Source organism: Centroberyx gerrardi, chromosome 17 (assembly GCF_048128805.1).
Source record: "Centroberyx gerrardi isolate f3 chromosome 17, fCenGer3.hap1.cur.20231027, whole genome shotgun sequence".
Taxonomy (NCBI): Eukaryota; Metazoa; Chordata; class Actinopteri; order Beryciformes; family Berycidae; genus Centroberyx; species Centroberyx gerrardi.
This window is the reverse complement of record NC_136013.1, coordinates 12,615,140-12,635,733: the sequence shown is the minus strand read 5'-3', so window position 1 is coordinate 12,635,733 and position 20,594 is coordinate 12,615,140. Positions and strand designations below refer to the sequence as shown.

General features: G+C 39.8%; 2 protein-coding genes across 3 annotated transcripts; one reads left to right on the top strand and one right to left on the bottom strand.

The window, feature by feature from the left end:
* Nucleotides 1-1,547: 1,547 nt before the first annotated feature.
* On the bottom strand, nt 1,548-9,830 carry LOC144537805 (heterogeneous nuclear ribonucleoprotein Q-like). 2 transcript variants are annotated; one of them, XM_071897083.2, is made up of 12 exons: nt 9,695-9,825; nt 7,801-7,960; nt 6,644-6,762; nt 6,284-6,391; nt 5,941-6,054; nt 5,344-5,520; nt 4,913-5,048; nt 3,984-4,189; nt 3,335-3,484; nt 3,086-3,207; nt 2,646-2,971; nt 1,548-1,720 (listed from the first exon to the last, which is right to left on the bottom strand). In XM_071897083.2, the coding sequence occupies exons 2-12, from the start codon at nt 7,946-7,948 to the stop codon at nt 1,692-1,694; spliced, it is 1,635 nt and encodes a 544-aa protein (XP_071753184.1). In that variant the 5' UTR covers nt 7,949-7,960; nt 9,695-9,825; the 3' UTR covers nt 1,548-1,691. The 2 variants fall into 2 exon arrangements, with proteins under 2 accessions (XP_071753184.1, XP_071753185.1); XM_071897084.2 differs by lacking the exon at nt 7,801-7,960 and having other exon boundaries at nt 9,695-9,830.
* Nucleotides 9,831-14,216: 4,386 nt separating this feature from the next.
* LOC139909907 (5-hydroxytryptamine receptor 1E-like) lies at nt 14,217-18,080 on the top strand. The gene is made up of 2 exons (XM_071897078.2): nt 14,217-14,326; nt 16,841-18,080. The coding sequence occupies exon 2, from the start codon at nt 16,971-16,973 to the stop codon at nt 18,057-18,059; it is 1,089 nt and encodes a 362-aa protein (XP_071753179.1). The 5' UTR covers nt 14,217-14,326; nt 16,841-16,970; the 3' UTR covers nt 18,060-18,080.
* The last annotated feature ends 2,514 nt before the right edge of the window (nt 18,081-20,594 follow it).

The window sequence follows — 20,594 nt, the reverse complement described above, 5'->3', positions numbered from 1 at the left end:
AGTTTCAGATAGTTCACATCCATCAGTGTTGGGAGTTAAGATCACACAAAAGTAGACACAAAATAAAAGCACAGGTAGATTCAAAAACATTCTCTTTCCAATGTACAAACTTCAGGACAGTTGCCAAACCTGAGCTTTCCAGACATCAAAGATCAGCCAATTAACAGCCAAGTACTGGCTCCTCAGGAAGATGTCATCCAAACAGTACGACACAGATAGAAATCAAAAACTTTATTACAAAAATAAGTTACACTCACCTCCATTTTACAGTATAAAACAATTTATTTGCAGGAATGCAAAAAACGTTGTTGGCCACCAACAATAGTTAAAATTGCTAACATCTTTTTTTCAAAAGGTGGATGTAATGATTTTATTGAAGAGGGAGTTAACTGTATACAAAACCGGGGATTGAATAGCACAGTTTCCTTTTTGCTATACCTGGAAATAGAAATCATTCACTGCAGTATCCCTTCTACCACTAAGTGACTATGATCCCTCACCAAATCATAGCAGCTAACAAGAGGCACACATGCTCGCTGGCTGGGCAATATGGCAATTCAGTCATCAATCAAGATGAACTTGAAAGATCTACTACACAGTTGCTGTCTTGGGAGCTGGGAAGGGATCATTCAAGATTTTACATGATTTGGAGAATAATCGCATTATGATGGGTGTTTTACATTATTCTGACATTGTTCAAAATTTATTGGTATTAATATAAAACAAATCCACTGGAATACAGTGGCACAAAAGGGACACTGCAGGGCTTTTTTTTTTTTTCAATCAAAGGCAGTTGGATGCCCCTGTGATGTTGAAGCCTTTACAAAAGTAACATTTTATCCGAAAAACTATACAACCAGTAACTACATACTCTGAAGAAGCAAGGCGGCTAATTCAGTTCAAAATAGGATAAAAGCAGGGCTTGTTCAGACTCATCATATGAGATTGTTTTGCATGCCCAGTTTGACTGTTTGCAGTGTCAGAGCTGCAGCTAAAATGACTATATTACATTAAGTACATCGTTTTTTGCGCTGCTGCTCTTGTGCATATTTTGTATGAAAACAAGCCCTGCTTTCATCAATATAGTTTCCCTATTTACAGTACAGGCCGGGTAGTTTAGTCCTCTGTACTGAGGTAGTCAACCAACCCTTTAAAGACAAGTTCTGAAAAGAACCACTTTCCTGGAATGCCTGACTTATCCATGCCAGGTGGGTACACCCTAAAAACCTGCAAATGTTCTCTTTCAAACATCCAAATCAAACGATTAAGATTAACATGGATATTCCGACAATAAAAATTGCGATTAGCACAAAAATATACAATAGCATCAAGCTCCTTTGAGCCACTTCAAACCTAAGAAACTTAAAAAGTGCAAATTCTTCAATAATTATTTAAAAAAATGGCATGTTCGGGGACAGGGAGGGGGGAGATTGTTAGGGCAATACATGGAGCCTGGTATGTAGGGGCTGGGTACAGGGGCTCGGGGCAAGGAGAGGTGGTGGCGAGTATTCAGAATCCTCCGGTCATCTTTTTAAGGTGGCAGTTTGAGAAAAAAAAAGGGGGGAGAGGGGAGATGCTTCTTCTGTAAGGCTGGAATATCATTGGACCTTTTTGTCGTGTTTTCTTCTGTCAACATCCATTGCAGCTTACGGTGTAACCCCACACAGCAAGTCAGTCTCCACTGTGACAGGTCAGGACCGCCCTCGGCCACGTTTCCCTGCTGGACCAATGAGAAGGACGGATAAAATTAGAACAGAATTTTAAAAATCAGACACCCACCTCACACATTCCCCATCAATCAGAATACATACTGACAGTTTAATGAAATTCTATGATATTTAGACTGAAACTGGTGTGGGACTCAGACCATCTTGAAATGTTTTATGTTCTGAATGATCTTTGTCTGCTGGCAAATGGAGCAGGCTGACTGCTAGCTCTGAAAGATGATACCTGTCAGGGATTAGTTATGAAGCCAATAAGCAGCTGCAACTTTTCAAATGAAATTAAAAATTAAATTTAAAGCAAGGAGTGTGTACGTTTGTGTGTGTTTTTGATTATTACCAATACATAATTTCCATAGTATCAACACTTGTGTTGTAGGAAATCATGCTCAACTTTGAATTCCCCCACCCCCGGCTCTTTTCATATGCCAATCCACTATATCGCTCCCATCGATGTAATTCCCCTGAACTTTCTGCTTCATGTCCTTTTCTGCAAGCTGTGATTGATAGCCAAGTCAAGTCAAGCAGCAGACTGTGACAATTTAGGCTTCTAAACTGAACCAAGTTGCAATTGAGTTCTTGTGTACAAGAAAATTAACAGAAATAGTCTGGAACCACAGTGTGAAATATGCATTTGTCTAACTGTCAAATAGTGCTGAAACAATTGGTTGATTAATCGATCAACAGAAAATTTATCGATTCGTATAATTATAAAATGAATACTTTGGGTGTTTTTTTTTTGCTGCTGGTCAAACTAAGTAAGCAATTTTAAGACATCACTTTGGGCTCTGGTAACTTGTTTTGGCCATTTGTCTTTATTTTATAGACTAAATGAAAAAATAGATTCATAAATAATAAAAATAATAATAATAAGTCACAGCCCTACTGTCAAATGTGGACAGATTCTCTATTCACTCCACTTACCTCTGCTCGTCCCAGGGCCTCCTCGCTGGGAGAAGCCCACTCGGCCCCTGGGTGTGATGGAACCGCGGCCCCTGGTCTGGCTGGCACCGCCACGGACTCCTCCCCTGGCTCCTCGTCCTCGCCCAGACCCCTGGAAGTCCTCATAGCCATAGTACGGGTCATCATAGCCGCCCCGGTAGTTATGGTAATCGTATCCATAGTAATCGTAATAGTCTTCATAGCCATAATAGTCAGGGGCGTAGGAATAGCCTCCTCGGCCACCCCGTCCTCGGCCTCTTGTGGGTGGAGGCATGTGGGGAGGCCCGTAGTAATAGTAATCGTCATACCTGAGAGAGGATACACAGGTTTTACATCCACTTGTCAATATTGCATCATGCTTTACACCAATTATGACTTTACATGGTTCAAATATCACAGCTGTGAGTTTTATTTTTTCTTACATTTGTGTTTTAGCGGCTTGTCTCTGGGCTTTGCGTTCTTTCCTCTTCTGGTCAGGGGGCTTGGCGAAGACGATTTCAATGTGCTCTCCCTCAAGGTCTTTTCCATTTAGATCAGCCAAAGCCTGTAAAGATGATCAAGATAACATTCAATTACCGTATTCATTGCGATAACACTCCAATTGAAGTCAGGATGAAAGAGAAACTGCTTGAGTGTCTGTCCAGAGACATGAAAGATTTCTTTCTCCATACCTTTACAGCACCATCTCTTTCCTCGAAGTGAATGAAGGCGTAGTCTTTCAATTTCTTCACCCGCTCCAACTTGCCAAACTGACTAAAGGCCTTTTCAAGTATCTCCTCTGTAACAGTGCTTGCTAGGTTCCTCACAAACAGCACCTTGACCTGCGAATGGAAACACAATGTTAAGGATATTGTAGAAAAGGAACTTCAATCCAAGACAACTGCCAAGATAATTAAAGACAACTGCCAAAGACTAATTGTTACAGATTCCCAAGTTTCCATTTAAAAGATACAATTAACTAAGACACAAAACCACGACTAGTACCCAGTGTTTTTATTTTTTGTATAAGTGGGGATAATTGTAGTTCTGAAACCCAGGTTTGCTCCTAGCACCATTTTAGGATCAGTTCCAGTTGGTATTGCTGTTAAAGAATGGCTAATATTTAAATATTTATATCATGATGCATGGACAGTGGTGCTGTAACTGCAATTGGATATTTTTGGGTGGGCTGAGAAATTAGACTACATTATAAATTTTCTTTATATTTTCCAGCTGTAGAGGCCACTACGGCTAAATCAATGTAAAATACTGCTACTACCCCCCTACCACATACACTTAAAAGACAACATGCTAGTGGTGACCTCTGACCCCGTGCCTTACCTTGGCCATGACCTCTGGATCTGGGTCCTCTATGGGATCGGCCCACTCCACGGTGACCACATTTCCCCACACCTTCACCTTGCCACTCATGAGCCGGCGACGGGCCTGAGCCGCCGTCTTGTGGTCTTCATACTCCAGGAAGCAGAAGCCCCTATTCTTCTTCTTGTCGTCTGGCTGGTGGTACAATATGACATCATTTAGGCCCTCTGTGGAAACGGAAAAAGGGGAGAGAAGGGGAGAAGAGGCGGCAGGTGGTTAACTGGATTAATTCTGGATGGATGACTGTTCAGAAAGCCACCTACTGCAGACAACTAGTGACATCAAGTGGTTGTGCCTACCAAACAGGCAGAGATGCAACAAACTAGAACTAAAGGTTCATTCAATTTTCACAAGCACTGAAATGTTACACTTTAATTTCAAGAACGCGAATGAAGAAAATGGCAACTTGCTTAAAAGTCTTCAGAAGTATATCAAAGCGTAGGTAGACTTTGCTTTGATAAGGCTATAATAAAATTAGTCATTTATTCTGTAATTTTAACAGTTTCACACATGACAGATGTCTGCACAGAAGTCTCAAAAAATGCCTAGTGTCTACTAACTTTACCAAGTTGAGTGTCCAGTCAGATCTTAGCGGTAAACCATCACTGTAACAAGAGTCACTCCGGGATACTAATGATGTCATCATTTGAACACAAAGAGGATATGTTCCAACACACCTCATTTCACATACAACTATACTGCAGTCAAAGCTTCAAGCACCAATTCTTGGGATACAAGGTATTCACACTGCATTCAAACCTTGAAGGCAGTGTGAATACAATTAAACTTGAGAAACAGGCAAATTATAAACTATTCAAAATACTTGATTGAAGCTTTAAATAAAATAGTACAGAAAAAGTGATGCCTCAAAAAGGATGATGTTGACTCACCTGTGACTTTTGCAAATTCTTCAACAATCTGGTCTTTTGTTTTACTCTTGGGGATGGAGCCAACAAACAGTCTATTATTGGCCACAGAGATGCACACGCCGATGTGTTTGCCCGGTCGAATTTCATTGTTGTTGCACTGCAGAAGCACGGAGGATAGTGTAAGCAAGAGAGAAAAAGAAAGAGGGAGCAGAGTAAAAGTAATCAAACCTATGCCAACTTGTTATACTTGTCATTTAACATGCTGGCTAACCACAAGTGGTAACAGACATGGTTCAAATACATATTTCAAATATCTTAAGCACATGGGATTCTACATCGGGTTACTTTGTTCTCTTGGCTAAATCCTAATACTTTCATCTTGTCTAACCATTCAAGACAATTCAAACAGCCCATGTCTCTTTGTTGTTCCGATTGCTATTGAGATGACATACCAATTTGACGGCCTCCTGCGCAGCTTCTTTAGTGCAGAAAGTGACAAAGGCGTAGCCTCTGTTCAGGCCACTGAGAGGATCCATCATCAGGCGTAGGTCCCAGATGGGTCCTGCTTTCTCAAACAGCGGAACCAGCTCATCTTCAAAAAGGTCTCTTGGGATTTTTCCTACGAATATCTGCCAGGTTGAGAGGAGAGATAATGGTGGGCGAAAACAACTCTTTGATTTGAAATGTGTTTGAGGTAAAGAAATGGGGATAGATGGCATTTATGTGAGAGGTATCCAGTCAGATCTTAGCGGTAAACCGTCAGTGTAACCATGGTTACTACAGAATATAAGAAAAGATTTCATCATTTGGATACCATATCAAAGTTAAATGCAATTGGCCACAAAGTTTAACATAACTTAATTCAGTGTCATAATCTACTATCCACTTGGGTGAGCCAGGTATGTTCATGCTGTGCTGAACACACCCACAAACACCAACGCCCCCTGACCTCCCAACTCAAAGAAAAAAAAAAAAAGATCATTGTCACACTGTGATGCTTAATAAATGATACAATAAACAATATAAGACACAGGTGAGGAGCATCGTACCTCTGTACCGATGGTGGGCTGTGCCCCCGAGTGGGCCGACTCTGGCGGGGGCCCTCCATACTTCCTCTGGCCTGTTGTCACATCGAGCGTGTAGCCAGTCCTCTCCAGCAGAGCCTGATCATCAGAAAATATGGCATAAGAAAACATGATCACAATATTCACAGGTCGAATAAATCCAAGTCTTTAAAAAGCAAAAAAGGAGGCAACAATTGCTTCTATGAATGCGTTTTGAGTTCAACCAGCATCTTGGCTATAAAGATCAAATGTATTTACACTTGAAAGTGCTGTGCTACAAGCCTAAATCACATTTTGTCATGTTAGTAAATGCAGCATCAACTCTTACTTTGATTTTGGCCTCATCTGGTCCTTTATTGGAGTCTGACACTTTGGTCCCTTGTTTCTCTCGCTGTCTGTACGTCTTCATAACGCCACAAAGAAAGGCACTTTTGTTCTGTAAAACCAAACAAAATGAAGTCAGTACTATGGCAACAATATTCACACAATAACTAAACAAGTGGTCCATCTTCTAGATAAGATCAGTGACAGCCAAGTACTATTATTGTGCAATCACAATGTAATTATATATTGCCAATGTACTTTCACTTTTCTACACTGCTAGGAGGGACAATCACATAGTATGAGGGTGCCAGAAATGAAAGTGCAAAGTTATTCAATCAATACGCTGACCCTGGCACATGCATACCTGAACATGTGAGAGGTCGCTGTCCTTGAACTGCAAAAGGACTTGCAGAGCACCTTCCTCGTTGAACTCCTTCAGAGCCTCAATCGCTCGATCATCTAAGTCACTGTGTGACACCAAACCTGGAGGGGGCAGACACACAAAAATAGAAAAGATGAGCTGCTGACAAGACAGAATGAGAAACATTGCATTGTGCCTCCCCCTCCCCATGTAAGCCATTTAAGCACACAAGTGTCAACTGAAAGGATCAGAGAGAAACATTTGCATGCAAGTCACCTTGCATAGCAAATATCATGTAATGTGTCAGTTTAGGCTACCATTAGGAGTGAGGATCTGGATATACCTACTCTAATGGATCTGTATTCATTAGTCAGGCTGCACTTTATTCTCCAACCAACACGTTTTTGCAGAACTAATCACAACAGATGTGACAGTGTAACTTGATATGCCAGTGCCCCTCTATACTGTGGCTGGGAGTTTCTAATGAGCCTGTCTGCATTCTGCTCTATGGAGGGGCCCGTCACCTGTCCCAGGCAGCCACACACCAGACAGCTGCTGCCATTGTTTCTGGTTCAGCCCCATCTGGCTGAAAAGGCCAGGCCAGTACTTTTCTAGATCTGACCGACCAAACAAGTCCCAAAATGACCCCCAAATTAGCCGCTGTAGCTCACCCCTGTGGACACTTTTAGAGATCTGACCAAAGTGAGTGAGGGAGTGTAGGCCTAAGAAAATTGGGAGTAGAAATTCCACCTGCCACTTTTGGAGCCATGCTTATACCTATCCATCCCTCTATAATAAGTAAAAAGGATTTGGGGTGGGGGGGTGTAGTGATAGGGAGACTGGACAGGCTCACCAAGAGACTCCCTGGGTGACGGAGCACAAACAATTTATGAAGACAAATAACTCGCCCTGACACCAGTGTCCGTGCACCTTAATTAGGAATGCAAATGCAGCAATCATTCACTCATTTTCACACCAACAATGTGTGATTTACTATTTTGTAGCACTGCAGTACCCATTTTGGTAGGAAACCACAAAAAGTTGCTTCAGGATCCCAATTCCCACATTCAAAAAGGTGATAAAATGACAGCACATGCAAGAGCTTGATTAAAATAAAAATTTGTGTATATGAATATGCTAGGATATTCACTGTGCCTTACCTGCTATGTAAATTTCATCTAGTTTTTCAGCAACTTTCTGTGGTAAACCAGCTTCTAATAAAGTCTGGAAGTGCTCAGAATGGGTAACTGCAGCAGAGGTGTCCATTGGTTCTTCTGGACCATTTCCATTAATATGTTCTGTGGCCATGTCTCCAGAAATCTGTGTAAATGCAATGAGCCAAATTAATCCTGGGTCAAGGGCAAGACTTGGGATGTGTTCAGGAGAGTGCAAAGTCTCAGACGGAAGTTTGACCATTTATGATCTTACATACAGAGTTAAGTCATATTATTTAACACACATTATCAATGCATAGGGAATGCTAACGTGCAAAAACAGGTAAATGAGTCCTGTGGTCCTTGTAGTCAGGAGACTTTTCACTATCCTGACTTCAGACTTGCAGCTCTCAGCTTGCATCAGGCAATAGACCTGAGACCTGTCAAAGATATGGGCAGTTGACACACATGTTTGTATATCATGCTCTAAACCAACATAAACATACCTAATTTACCCGCATGGATCAATAACGTGTCATCTTTGAAAAATAATTAAACTACAGTTCGTGTCTATGTGGCATTTTTTTCCGATCTGGTTTGTTTTGGGGTAAGAAGTTCGCGCAAACGGAGGCAAAGTTCACTTGCTAACGTTATATCTCAACCCTCTCCGCCGCTGCTGCAGAAAGCCTGGTCTGGTCTCTAAATTACATGTTAGCTTACCTTCTCACTGCTGACTTCAGCACTGGCTAGATAGCTGATACACGTGTTCCTTCAGCGACTGAGCCCCAGTTTCCGGTGGCTGACCAGTGAGCAAGCATGTATCCTTTAGCATACTGTCGACTGACACTGTGGCAGCAAATACTTTAACACTAGCGTAAATTATCCATAGCCTGGTCATCATACCAATGACCAAACCAGCTGAATTTTGATCTATTCGTTTATAGCGACGGAGAAACTGGGCCACTATGCAAAGCAGGGATCCGACTGCTCTCCATTCACATCAATGGCAACGCTGGCCTCACCAAAACGTGGAGGGCTACCTTCTGTTTTGGCCTAACGTTAACCTAGCTACACTCAGCTAGTATTAGCTAACATGCAAACGACATTTTATAAATAGTTTGATAATCTATCTGATTTTCTTAGACAGCACGTGCTCTATTTTATTGCTAATGCATTTATGCAATGTTTTAAAAGTAACTTAGAGCAGCCTATACAAATCAACATGAAAGCGTGTTGCATTTATAAATTTCCGGGAATTAATCGAGCCTAATGTAACGTTACATTTAGCGGGGAGGGACTGACTCGCACACGTTACAGCTAGCTAGCTGGCTAGTTTGCATAGCTAATGTTACAGCAAACTAGTGACTTTCATCAGGACAGTAACATACCTCACTTGTTTGCGTTTTCTATGAATGCACCTGCATTTACTATTCCTGCAGGGAACGAAGCATGCTGTACACTAGTAAGTTTGGATCGCAAATTCTTGCTAAGCTAACTGGCTTTAGCTAGCTAACGTTAGCATACAATGACAATGAGCATGTCAATTCCTTGATCTGTCAAAATAGGCTAGCTTAGGTTAGCATGCTAATTCGAACGGAATTTCAGTGAGCCCATTGTTATAACGACATTTGTCGGTGTTGACTTTAGCAATTGTCAAAGTAAGACTCGTAAATTTAATTAGATCTAACGAGGCCTTGGAAGCTAGAGGTCTAGCTAGCTAGATGCGTGGTTTGTCAACGTGCCGCCACATAGGAAGAGTCCATTTTCAAAAAGCCGGTCTGGAGAACTCGTTCCCAACCACCACCAGTTTCCACATTGTTTGAAACACCACCGCACGACTGAGACTTTTAGCAATCAATTAAGCAACAATCACGTGACCAATTAGTAGCATTCGCCATACCTGCCGATGGATCACCAACTTGTATGGTGTTGATAATTTCGGAAGATAAATGTGATAATTAAAAGAGAGAAAAAGTGTAAAACTCCCGGCACTGGTCCGGCTTCAGTCATTCACTCTTGAGGATGTAAAATGGCTGCCACGTTCACGCCGCGAGTTTTGTCTCATCGATGGGGTTTCTTGGACACCCCTGCACGGGCTCGCCTTGTATGCATTTTACAGTACAGCAGCAGATCATCCACAACACTACTGCTGTACAGCACAGTGACACACATCAGAACTGAGAAACTACAACATGCAGAGAAGCCGCGGTTTTTATATGTCAAACATCTTTGCAAGGGATGTGAAGGAGGGTAAATTCACATAAACTTAGTTTACCCTCCTTTTATTCACAGAAGAGTTTGGATTGACATAAATCTTCATGACATAAATTCATTGTAGGCTATTTATCATATCAAATTCTATCAAACTGGTGTAAGTTAGACCTATTTTAAGATAGGGTGTATAAAGGCATAATGTAATGTATTATTTGGTTGATTTCCTTATGATTGCCCATTGGAAGTCATAGTTTGCCCACCTTTTTATTTATTACTAAATTGTTACCACAGGCAAATTGTCTGTCAGAGCCCAGGCTATCCTTAAATAGGTCTATGGTCCGCTTCTGAAAAGATAACTAAAGTAGTTTGTGTTGCTAGTGTCTTACCTTAATCTTATTTAAAAGTTAACTGAAACATTTGCATGCAAGTAAAAACAAAGTGCTAACAAAAAAATCACACTAATATTTCTTTGATATTCCTATAGGGACTTGTTGTCTGTGGTATTCGACAGTGAGTTTATCGTGACCTCATTAAATTATGTCTCAGTGGAATTGGGCAAATAAGTGTTATAACCAACCTCTCTCTAATCACTAGGTGCAAAATCAGTGGCTCCCAAAGTGGGGCGTGGGGTCCTCCAGGGGTCATCGAGTTGGTTCCTTGGGGTCCCAGTAAGATGTGGATTAGTATGATTTCACTATTACTTCATCTGAACTTAGGGCGGTGAAAGAAAGTTATGAAATGACTGTTCTAATGAGAGGTTTCTCTCCCCCAACAGTACAAACACTTGTCCAGTTCTGTGCCAAATCATATCCAACAACAAAAACCTTTGCGGATGGGGGTCCCTCAGACAAAATCTATACATCCAAATATATATATATATATAACATAAAATGTTTGGGAATCCCTGTCCTAAAAATGTTTGCAGTGAACTGGACTGCAAGGTAGGCAGGTCCCACTTTCCACCACACTGTGTCACCCTCCTCATGGATTTAAGAGTAGCTACATGAACAAAAGAACTAAGTGAGAGTGTGTACACATGTGGCATACATAGTTATATGTTGATATGTTCCAAATCAAATTCTTTGAATCTGGTTAGATCTGGTTTAATAGATTTCCCACTGACTTAACAGAAGTTAACAGAGAGCTCACAGATTCTTTTAAATAGAGCATGGTCTTCTAAAGTCAGATTGAAGTTCAGAAAAATAATGTTTAATGTTTTTATCGCTGTTAATCCTAGTTAAACTTGTAGTGGATATTAGTTTGGATTTGCATGTTGCAATTAGATACAGATGTAGTTCCTTTTTCACACTGAAGAACACACACCTCACAATTCACATTTTGATCTAAGAAAATACTGACTGATCAGAACATCATCACAGGGTTTTTTGCATCAATGCAGTCAGCCTAAATAACCAGACAAATGGTGACTAAACACGTGGGTCACAAACAAACAAAAAAGTACCTAAACATTTTTAAAGACCTTCAGGGTCAGCACATGACATGTCATTTGCAGTAAACAAACCACGCTCTGCACTGCAGGCTGTACATTAGCTCAGGAGCCTCTTGGAAGAGTTAGGGGTTAATTTTACTAGGTCACATTGTGCAGAAGAGTCCAGCTGAGCCTCTACACCATGTCTGTTTTCTCTCAAACCTATAATGACTTGTGTCTTGCTGTTAGTGCCATTATTCATGTTTCAATGGAGTTTGGATATCTTTTATAATTATTGTTTAACTTCTTTTCCAAGATAGAAGGTTTTGTTTGGCAGACAACTATTTTTGGCGATACTGTTTTAACATCTTTTATTTAGAAGTAATTTGTATTCTGGTAAACTACATCTCTTTAGACTAGTTTCCCCAACCATGAATAGGCTGCAAGAGATACAAATAAACAGTAGATATACACAGGACAAATTACGGTGTGTGTAATTGAACCACTGATGTATGGACTGTACATCAGCCGAGTGTTAATGTAATGACAAGGCACTGATATTGGTGTTGATATCAAAACATGTCCATTGATTAAGATGGAAACTGGTCAATTCAGCTCTAGCTGGCAAAAGATATTGCACTGTGACAATTTTCCATTACTTGCCATTATCTTCAATATTTTCCAATGTGGCAAATCAGCAACATAGACTAACAGTACACTTATATACAAAATATCAATAATGATATTATGAACATATGAACAAATGATATCTATGCACTTTCCCAGAAAAGGCATCTTGGATTTTGCACATGATTATGTACTCCACTAGTAATAATGTTGGTTATACTGTGATATGGACTAGGATCAGAGAGACGTTCAATACAACTACTCAAAAAAGAGTTAGAATGCGCATCCAAAATTTGAAGGAAAAAAATACAATATTCACATTTCACTTATTCAACACACAGATGTGCTGCCTCACTCTTTTTTGAGTAGTTGTATTGCGTTTGATGTTTTTTGGCACAGCGCTCTTCATGCAAGGATTCCATTCTTGACTTGACACATCAGAGAGCAGTGCTACACTGTATCTACTTTTTCATCAGTTTTTTTTAACCATCATTTATCCAGGGAAAGTCAAATGAGTGTGAAGTGTATTTGCTTTTCCAGCCACTTTCAGTTCATACATTTACACCTGGGAGCTGCCCAGTACAACTGGAGCCACTGAGCAGCTCATTGGAGCAGGTGGGGGTTCACTGCCTTTGCTCAAGGGCGCCTCAGCAGTAGTTGATGGAGGGGAGAGCGTTACTCATTCACTTTCCCCATCCACATTTTTCCTGCCAGTCCTGAATTTGAACCGGTGACATTCCACTCACAAGTCCACTTCTAAGCTACCGTTGCCCCCAAGGTGAAGGTGAAATAGAAATGATATCTTAAAATTAAAATGTCATATCCCCAACGGTCAACATTGCAGACCACAGCATCTATCCAAAAATATGCACTAGAGTGAGAGAGGCAGACAGAAAGAGTGAGAATGACAGACAGACAGAGAGAAAGAGAGAGAGAGCTTACATTTTTCCATCAGGGGAAATGTAAAGTTGTGTAATGACAGCGTCTGCCAAGACATCCGCTCTTAGAAAGCCTCTGAAACAAAGTTAGTGTAGGCTGTTTGACAGGTTCATACTTCTCTCCTTGCTGATGTCCAGCCAACCAATAAGGCACTTAGCAATCCCATGACCTTCAAATCTCCTGATAAGGGACCTCAGTTTTAAAACTCCCTCTTCAGTCCCATGATGTCTTCATAATGGTCAACTGCCATTCCCTATTAGGCCTCGCTGGCACATCACAAATTAGACATGATTTCATCAAAAGATATGACATTCTGCTGATGTGCACACATTGTGGCATGCTAAGGCTTGGAAGCCCTCTGTATGTGTAATGAAATAAGGATTTGGCACTTGAAGCAAATGTTGCATTCATCCATGATGTACAATATTTTGAAACAGAGTAGGAGCTATAGTCATTACATTCGTCTGTGACTGAAATTGTCATTCCAGTATGATACTGCATGATAATTTCATATTATGCATGATAATAACAATTCAACGTTACATGCCGGTGTTCTCTTTTACATATTGCATGGATTATTTCATTTGGAATGTCTTAAAAGTTTTATGCCGCTAAGTGAAGTATGCGTGCTGTTACTGTACATATATCCTCCGATGTACTTGTATTTGCTTCTTTGCTGTGTGTATTATAGATGTGTCTACAATAGTGCAAGAGACCAGAGACTCAAAACATCTCAAAAACAGTGATATCATTGTTAAAAACACTGGTCAAGTGATGCCATAATTAACAGTGCTCAAGAAGACTTTTCTTACTGCGTTTGCTTACTGTCCAATACCAAATGGTCAGGTGCAAATGTCTCTGATCGTATGTTCAGACTGTGTAGCACATTTTTGTCATAGTACATGTTTACAAAAAATAATATTTAAGTTTAGCGCTGGCACTGTTTAGTGTTGGCACTTCTCCACAAACACAAAGAGCAGAAGCAAAGTAAAGCACACAACATGGCACAGTCTATTGCAGCAGTAAAGAACTCTAAACTTCTCCCCTTGCACTTTACTTAGGCAGCATTTAAATAGAACCAAGCACTTGCCTTCCCCTGCCTCCAGCCCCACCTCCTCTCTCTCTCTCTCTCTCTCTCTCTCTCTCTCTCTCTCTCTCTCTCTCTCTCTCACCCCACCCTCCTGATACACACACATTCCTATGAACTGGAACTAAGTACTTGGAAATTACAGAGATGGAGCTGATGCACAAGCGCAAGCCTGACACCTTCAGCATGGCAAGATGCTTGATCAATCAGTCGAAGGGATCCGTTCCAGCATGCAGGTATGTTTTTAATCAATATGCTTGTTGACAATTACCTTTTGATGTAAAAATTAAAGGGAAGCACCAGTCAATTCACACATTCATATCTGTTATTATTCCTGTGGTCTAGGAGAGTCCAATCAGCACTGTCTATGTAACATAAGTTCCCTGGTTTCTGGCTTTGGGAAAGAGAAAGTTTATTTTTATATATATTGTTTGGACTGCCCTAAAACACAGGAATACACTGTAAGAATTGTTAAATTGAGTACTGTTCTCCGTCAATTTGACATTTAGCATTTCATATTTGTATGTTCTACTTTTTATCATACTGTCATGATTGTATGTCCTATATACAAACTATGCAATGGTAATGTTTCATTTATTTGTTATAGTTGTTAAGTATTACTATGGCATATTCATGAATAAGGTGAAGAACTCTAAATAGCACAACAGGATGATGTAGTGTGTAAATAAGTCTTTTAAAGTTGTTATTACATCATTTAAAGAAGCGTGGGCAGTCTATTCTCTAGTAGTTTCTCAGATACACTGAAGATAAACAAGAGTTCTGGGAAAGACGAGGGAGGGATGTGCGGAAGCTGACCTGAAGAATGCAGGGCATCAGTTAGGGTTAATACCCGCTCTGTCAGATGATGTTTCATTGGTCAAACATGTATGCAAATGCACAACAGGCACTTGTCTGTTCATCTGATGTTTTCATACAGCCAGATAGACAGAGACAGACGTTCAGTCTCAGTACGTCACCCCTAAAGGAAATCAAGGGTTTAGCGCTTGGCTTGAGGTTGAAACAGTATCATATCAGTTGAGAACTGACATCAACAACCACCCAACACCCACAGATAAAGAGCATTTACATCTTGATGATGATAAGTTACAGAGAAGTTATTTTCTGGGGATATTGGCACATTTTCTCAATCAGTCAATCATCATTTATATAACACATTTCATACAAAGGAAGTAATGCAAGCTGTTTTGCAAAGTGGAGAGAAGAGGTAAAAAGCAGGAGTTCAAAAAAGCAGAAACCAAGAAGTGGTGGTAGTGTTAAAGGATTTAATAGAAAATTAAACTAAAAATGAAACAAATAAATATATTATTGATAGAAAAAGAATAAAATAATATATGGAGCAGAGTGTTGCACTAACAGCTTTGCTAAGGTGTGCCCTCAGTGGGTTTTTTTATTATCCACAGACAGAGAGCTTTACAGGTTGGGGTCTTAATAACCAAATGTCTTTGATTTAGACGTGGGGACTACAAGAAGATTCAATTCAATCAATTGTAAAACTAACCAACCAAGGCAACCAATGACAAGACTGTAAAACAGCCATTCTCTGTGCTTTCAGGTCTTAGCCAGAAGTCCAGCTGCAGAATTTGTGATTTTGAGCTGCTAGCACTATAAAACAACAAACTTATTTGACCATAAAAAATCTAATGACGATCCAATATGTCCAAAGTCAGCATTACATTGATTGTCTATAGAACAGGTCCAGCCCCTTAGACAAAATATTTGCAAAAGGGAAATGTATGGTTGTTTTTGTCTCTAAACTGAAAATGGAGACAGTGGTTCCTCATTGTATTTGTGATCTGGGCATGACAAGGATTAAATTAGAAGTATGTTATTTTTGCCTATGCCAAAACAATATTTGCATAGATAGTGATTACCAACCCACTCAGGGAAACAGGGCTCCGGGATACCAAAAGTCCTTTGGGATTGGTCACTTTTGAGATATTACCCTGAAATTGGTGTTTGTGAAGTGAACAATGTCTTTATTTATTAGCCAGGGCTAAACTAAATATAGTATTCCATATAAAATTGATATAGTGGTGGAGTGTTTATGTTTATATGTTTATGTATGTTTATGTTTATATGTTTATTTCCTTTCTTTAAATATCACCACCTTGGATCTTGGCTATCTAACCTCCAAATTTTGGCCATGCTCAGGTAAATCAAAGGCAGTTGTTGTAAAATTTTATAAAATGTTCCATATGAAATCCAAGAAATGTTACAGCTTTATGTTTGTCTCTGACCCGCTTCTCGTTTTATTTGTTGACACAACACTGTGTAGCGAAACTAAAGCCCCTTTTGCAGCGTCTGATGACTGGCAGAGGCGTGAACTCATTCAGCCTCCAGCACGTAGCCATGAATACGCCCACTGAACTACAGGCTGTGAACTCACCAGACTTGTCCCTAAATCATAGATCTCTCATGCCACCATGTGGAGAGACTGTCTCTGTGTGCTCTTATCAATAGGAGGGAAAAATGCTCCCGCTCCTGAAAAGCCTTGCATAGCTTTTGCTGTTCACTTTCAGTCAATATTTTATGAATCACTTTAGTTTCAAATGCTTCATCCACTGTCTGTCTGATATAAAATAGGAAGTAGAATTATACCTGCAAGGTGTGGAATTGGCTTAACAGAAATCATTACAGTTTTCTCTATCCAAAACAATTTGTACTTTTATTTTGAAGAAAAATATCATGATACAGCCAAACTGATTGTCAAAAAACTTTTCTTTCCATAGGTGCTGCAAATAGGATGAAGGACAGTGGAATATCACCAGACCCGGGCTAAAAGTTTCTGAGTGGCGTACAAGACATTGTGTTGATTTGTACCATAAAAGCCCCAACAGACAGTCAAAACAGGACTTTAACATGGAGAGAGACACTCTGATGATATTTGTTGTTTTTTTCCTCAGCTTCATCACTCTCTTCACTGCTTTACTAAACATTGGAGTCATACTAGTGTTCTTGACTACCAAAAAACTACATCTCCCAGCCAACTACCTCATTTGCTCCCTGGCTGTCACTGACCTGTTGGTAGCCATCTTGGTGATGCCGCTCAGCGTGCTCTACATCGCCTCGGAGCAGTGGCTTCTGGGTGTTATATTGTGTGAAGCCTGGCTGAGTATAGACATGACCTGCTGCACCTGTTCCATCCTGCATCTGTGTGCCATCGCCCTGGATCGCCACTGGGCCATCACCAACGCCCTGGTGTACGCACACAAGAGGACGCAACAGTGGGTGGTCGTCATGATCACCATAGTCTGGACCGTCTCCATCCTCATCACTATGCCTCCCCTGTTCTGGAGGCACATCCTCCGCAGCAACAACGACAGTGTTGACGCTGAAGTCCATGAAAATGTGTCTGACCAGTGTTTCATCAAGCATGACCATGTGGGCTACACCCTCTACTCCACATGTGGGGCTTTCTACATCCCTATGGCCCTTATCCTCATCCTCTACTACAGAATTTTTGTAACAGCCAGAGCAATGTACCATAAAAGGAGAGAGCCTGGGGCATTATGGAATAAGAGAACAGCAGGCAGCAACAAGAAATTGCCACGCAGGTCTAATTCCACTAAGTCTGAGCCTGAGCTTCCTGCCTTGCCGCTTAACACAGAACTTAACAAACTCAGCACTCCTTGCTTTGTAGCTCAGAAGGAGGCTATGAAGCAGGTCAAGGAGAGAATTCAGACCTGCGCATCTAGAGAGAGGAAAGCTGCATTTGTCCTAGGACTAATCCTGGGTGCCTTCATTCTCTGCTGGTTGCCTTTTTTTGTCAAAGAACTACTGTTGGGCTTTAATGTGCTGCAGCCTTCCTCTCAGGTGTCAGTTCTGTCAGACATCCTCACCTGGCTGGGATACACCAACTCACTCATCAATCCGCTCCTTTACACCACTTTCAATGAAGATTTCAAGCAGGCATTTAAAAGACTGCTCAGCTGTAAAAGTTGCAAGTAGCTGAGTATGATCTTATCCCAGAAACCCAGAATGTTTTATTTCACTTCTTAAGACACGTTATTTATAAAAAATGTTAAAAAAAAACTTTTATTGTGTGATTTTATTTACGTTTTGTTGGTTAATCATTTTAACCCTGTAATTGTTTTTAATGTTGTGAAGCACTTTGTTACCTGTATTGAAAAGTGCTATACAGATACAGTTATTATTATTATATAAAGTTATTATTAAGATAACAAAATAATAAATATAATAAGATAAAAATAAAATCTGTCAGGAGACGTAATCAGACTGAAATACAGTTTACTAATAAATACTGCATATTCTCATCTCAGGAGATGTTTTGATGCTTAAAAAATATTTCTCAATAAATAATTTATACTCAAATAATGGTGCTGTGTCCACTATACTGGACTGACAAGTGTGTTCTGAATTACAGTGCATATTTGTGGTATGCCTACAACCATAGCACTGCACACAATGCACCAGCAGTGGATATCAATCTTATCAGTTCTAATGATGATTAGTAACAATTAGTTATTCTAAAGTTTAATATTTGATTTCACAAAAACAATGTAACATCCAATTGTGGGAGTAGAATGGCACAAATGTTATCAAATAAGCCCAAAAGCCTTTAAATCTCTGTGATTTAATACCTCATCCTCCACGCTTATTGAGTTACAGAGTCTTGTGCCAAGACTTTATCACCAACACAACCAAGGACACAAGACATGGGCACGTAAGTAGGTAGAAAGCTGAAATAGAAAATAAATTTATATTCATCCTTGACATTTCAAACGTTGGAGGTGGACAGATGGATACACTTATTCCATTTATTCATTAATTCATCCATCTGTCCATCCACCCAGATTTTAGGAGCCATGGGACTGAAGTAATTTCAGTTTTGATCACTGTACATCTGAAATTAACGATGAAAAGAATATGCTAGAATAATATACTGTAAATAACTGTTGTCATTTTTGCTTTGAGTGTATTTTATTACTTAATTTAATTAATTCCTTACTTTTAAAACTAATGTCATGCAAGTATTCCAGTACCAAGCCTGTTATAAAGCTCAAAATAACAAGCAATACAGAGCAACGATGAGCATTTTACTCACTAAGCCAGTAATGTAATTGGATGAATATATGTACCCAATTTTGAATTGCATCTATACCCTGATGCAAATCATATTTACTCTTCCATTTTGTCCTAGATGACACACTCTGTGCATCCCATTCACATACATTATTCATTCATTCAACTCAAGGAAGCACTGCCTCAGAAGATCATGGTTTCTCTCATCAGTTTTCAGAAGAGGCAGGCATCCATTGCATTTGAAGATCAAATCCTTCACTACTTGTATATATCCACTTGAAATCAGAGAATAAATTAAAGCGTAGATGATGTTTTCCAGATCACAGAAGGATAAAAAATGACTGAATTTTGGAAATACTCTTCAGTTGAAAGAAACATGATTACACAAGTTCCTCAGCTGAACAAAATACAATTGCATTCTCTTAACCTGTTAGTCAAAGTTCAAATTTTCAAAAATTACATTTACGTTATTTTCTACTGGCTTCACATTAGCAGACAGAGTGTCTAGTTCATGTTGAATGAATTTCATTGATTTAGGTGGGTTTGGTTTAGAGTTGTTAATGTTGTTAGGACAAATAATTGTGTGTCATCGGCATATCAGTGAAAAACATATGTTATGGTTGTAGATAATATGCCCAAGTGTAAGCATATAAGTGGAGAATAAAATAGGGCCCAGAATTGAACCTTGCGGGACTCCACAAGATGAGTTGGAAAGCATTCTTTTGGAAAGATAGGAGATGAACCAGTGAAGAGCTATGTCCCTGAGACCCACCCAGTTTCTCAAGTGAGCTAATAAAATGGTATGATCTATGGTATTGAAATCCGGACTGTGATCTAAAAAGAATTCAAATTGAATATTCCACAGCATCTGCCACTAAATGAAATTCATTGCCTTATTCATTGTAAGGAGATCAGTATCTGTGCTATGAAGTGCTCTAAAACCAGATTGGAATTTCTCAAAGAGATTTTGAGTCATCAAACATATCAGCTGGGTTGAAACAACTTTTTCTAAAACCTTTGATATAAAGGGCAGTTTGAAGATCGGCCTGTAGGTAGCTGGAGATAAGAACCACTGCATGTTTGAAAATGGAAGGAAAACACTAGTGGCAAGAGAGCTATTGATAATAGATAGAAAGCTTGGACTGACTGAGTCCTTATTAAGAAACTTAGTAGGGACAACATGTAGGGGACAGGTGGAGGACATGTGGTGTGAGCCACAGTCTCCTACAGGACCATAGGAGAAATGACTTCAAAATAGCTCATAATAGTAGAATTATGGATACTGTAGTCAGAGGGTAAAATCTAAAGTCTTAGTATCCTCTACTTTTTGAATATTAAATAACATGAAGAATGATATTAAAAATTCTTCATACTTTTCTGGGAAGGCTTCAATACAGAGGCTAGAAGAGGGGCCAACAACTGAATCAACAACACTGAAAA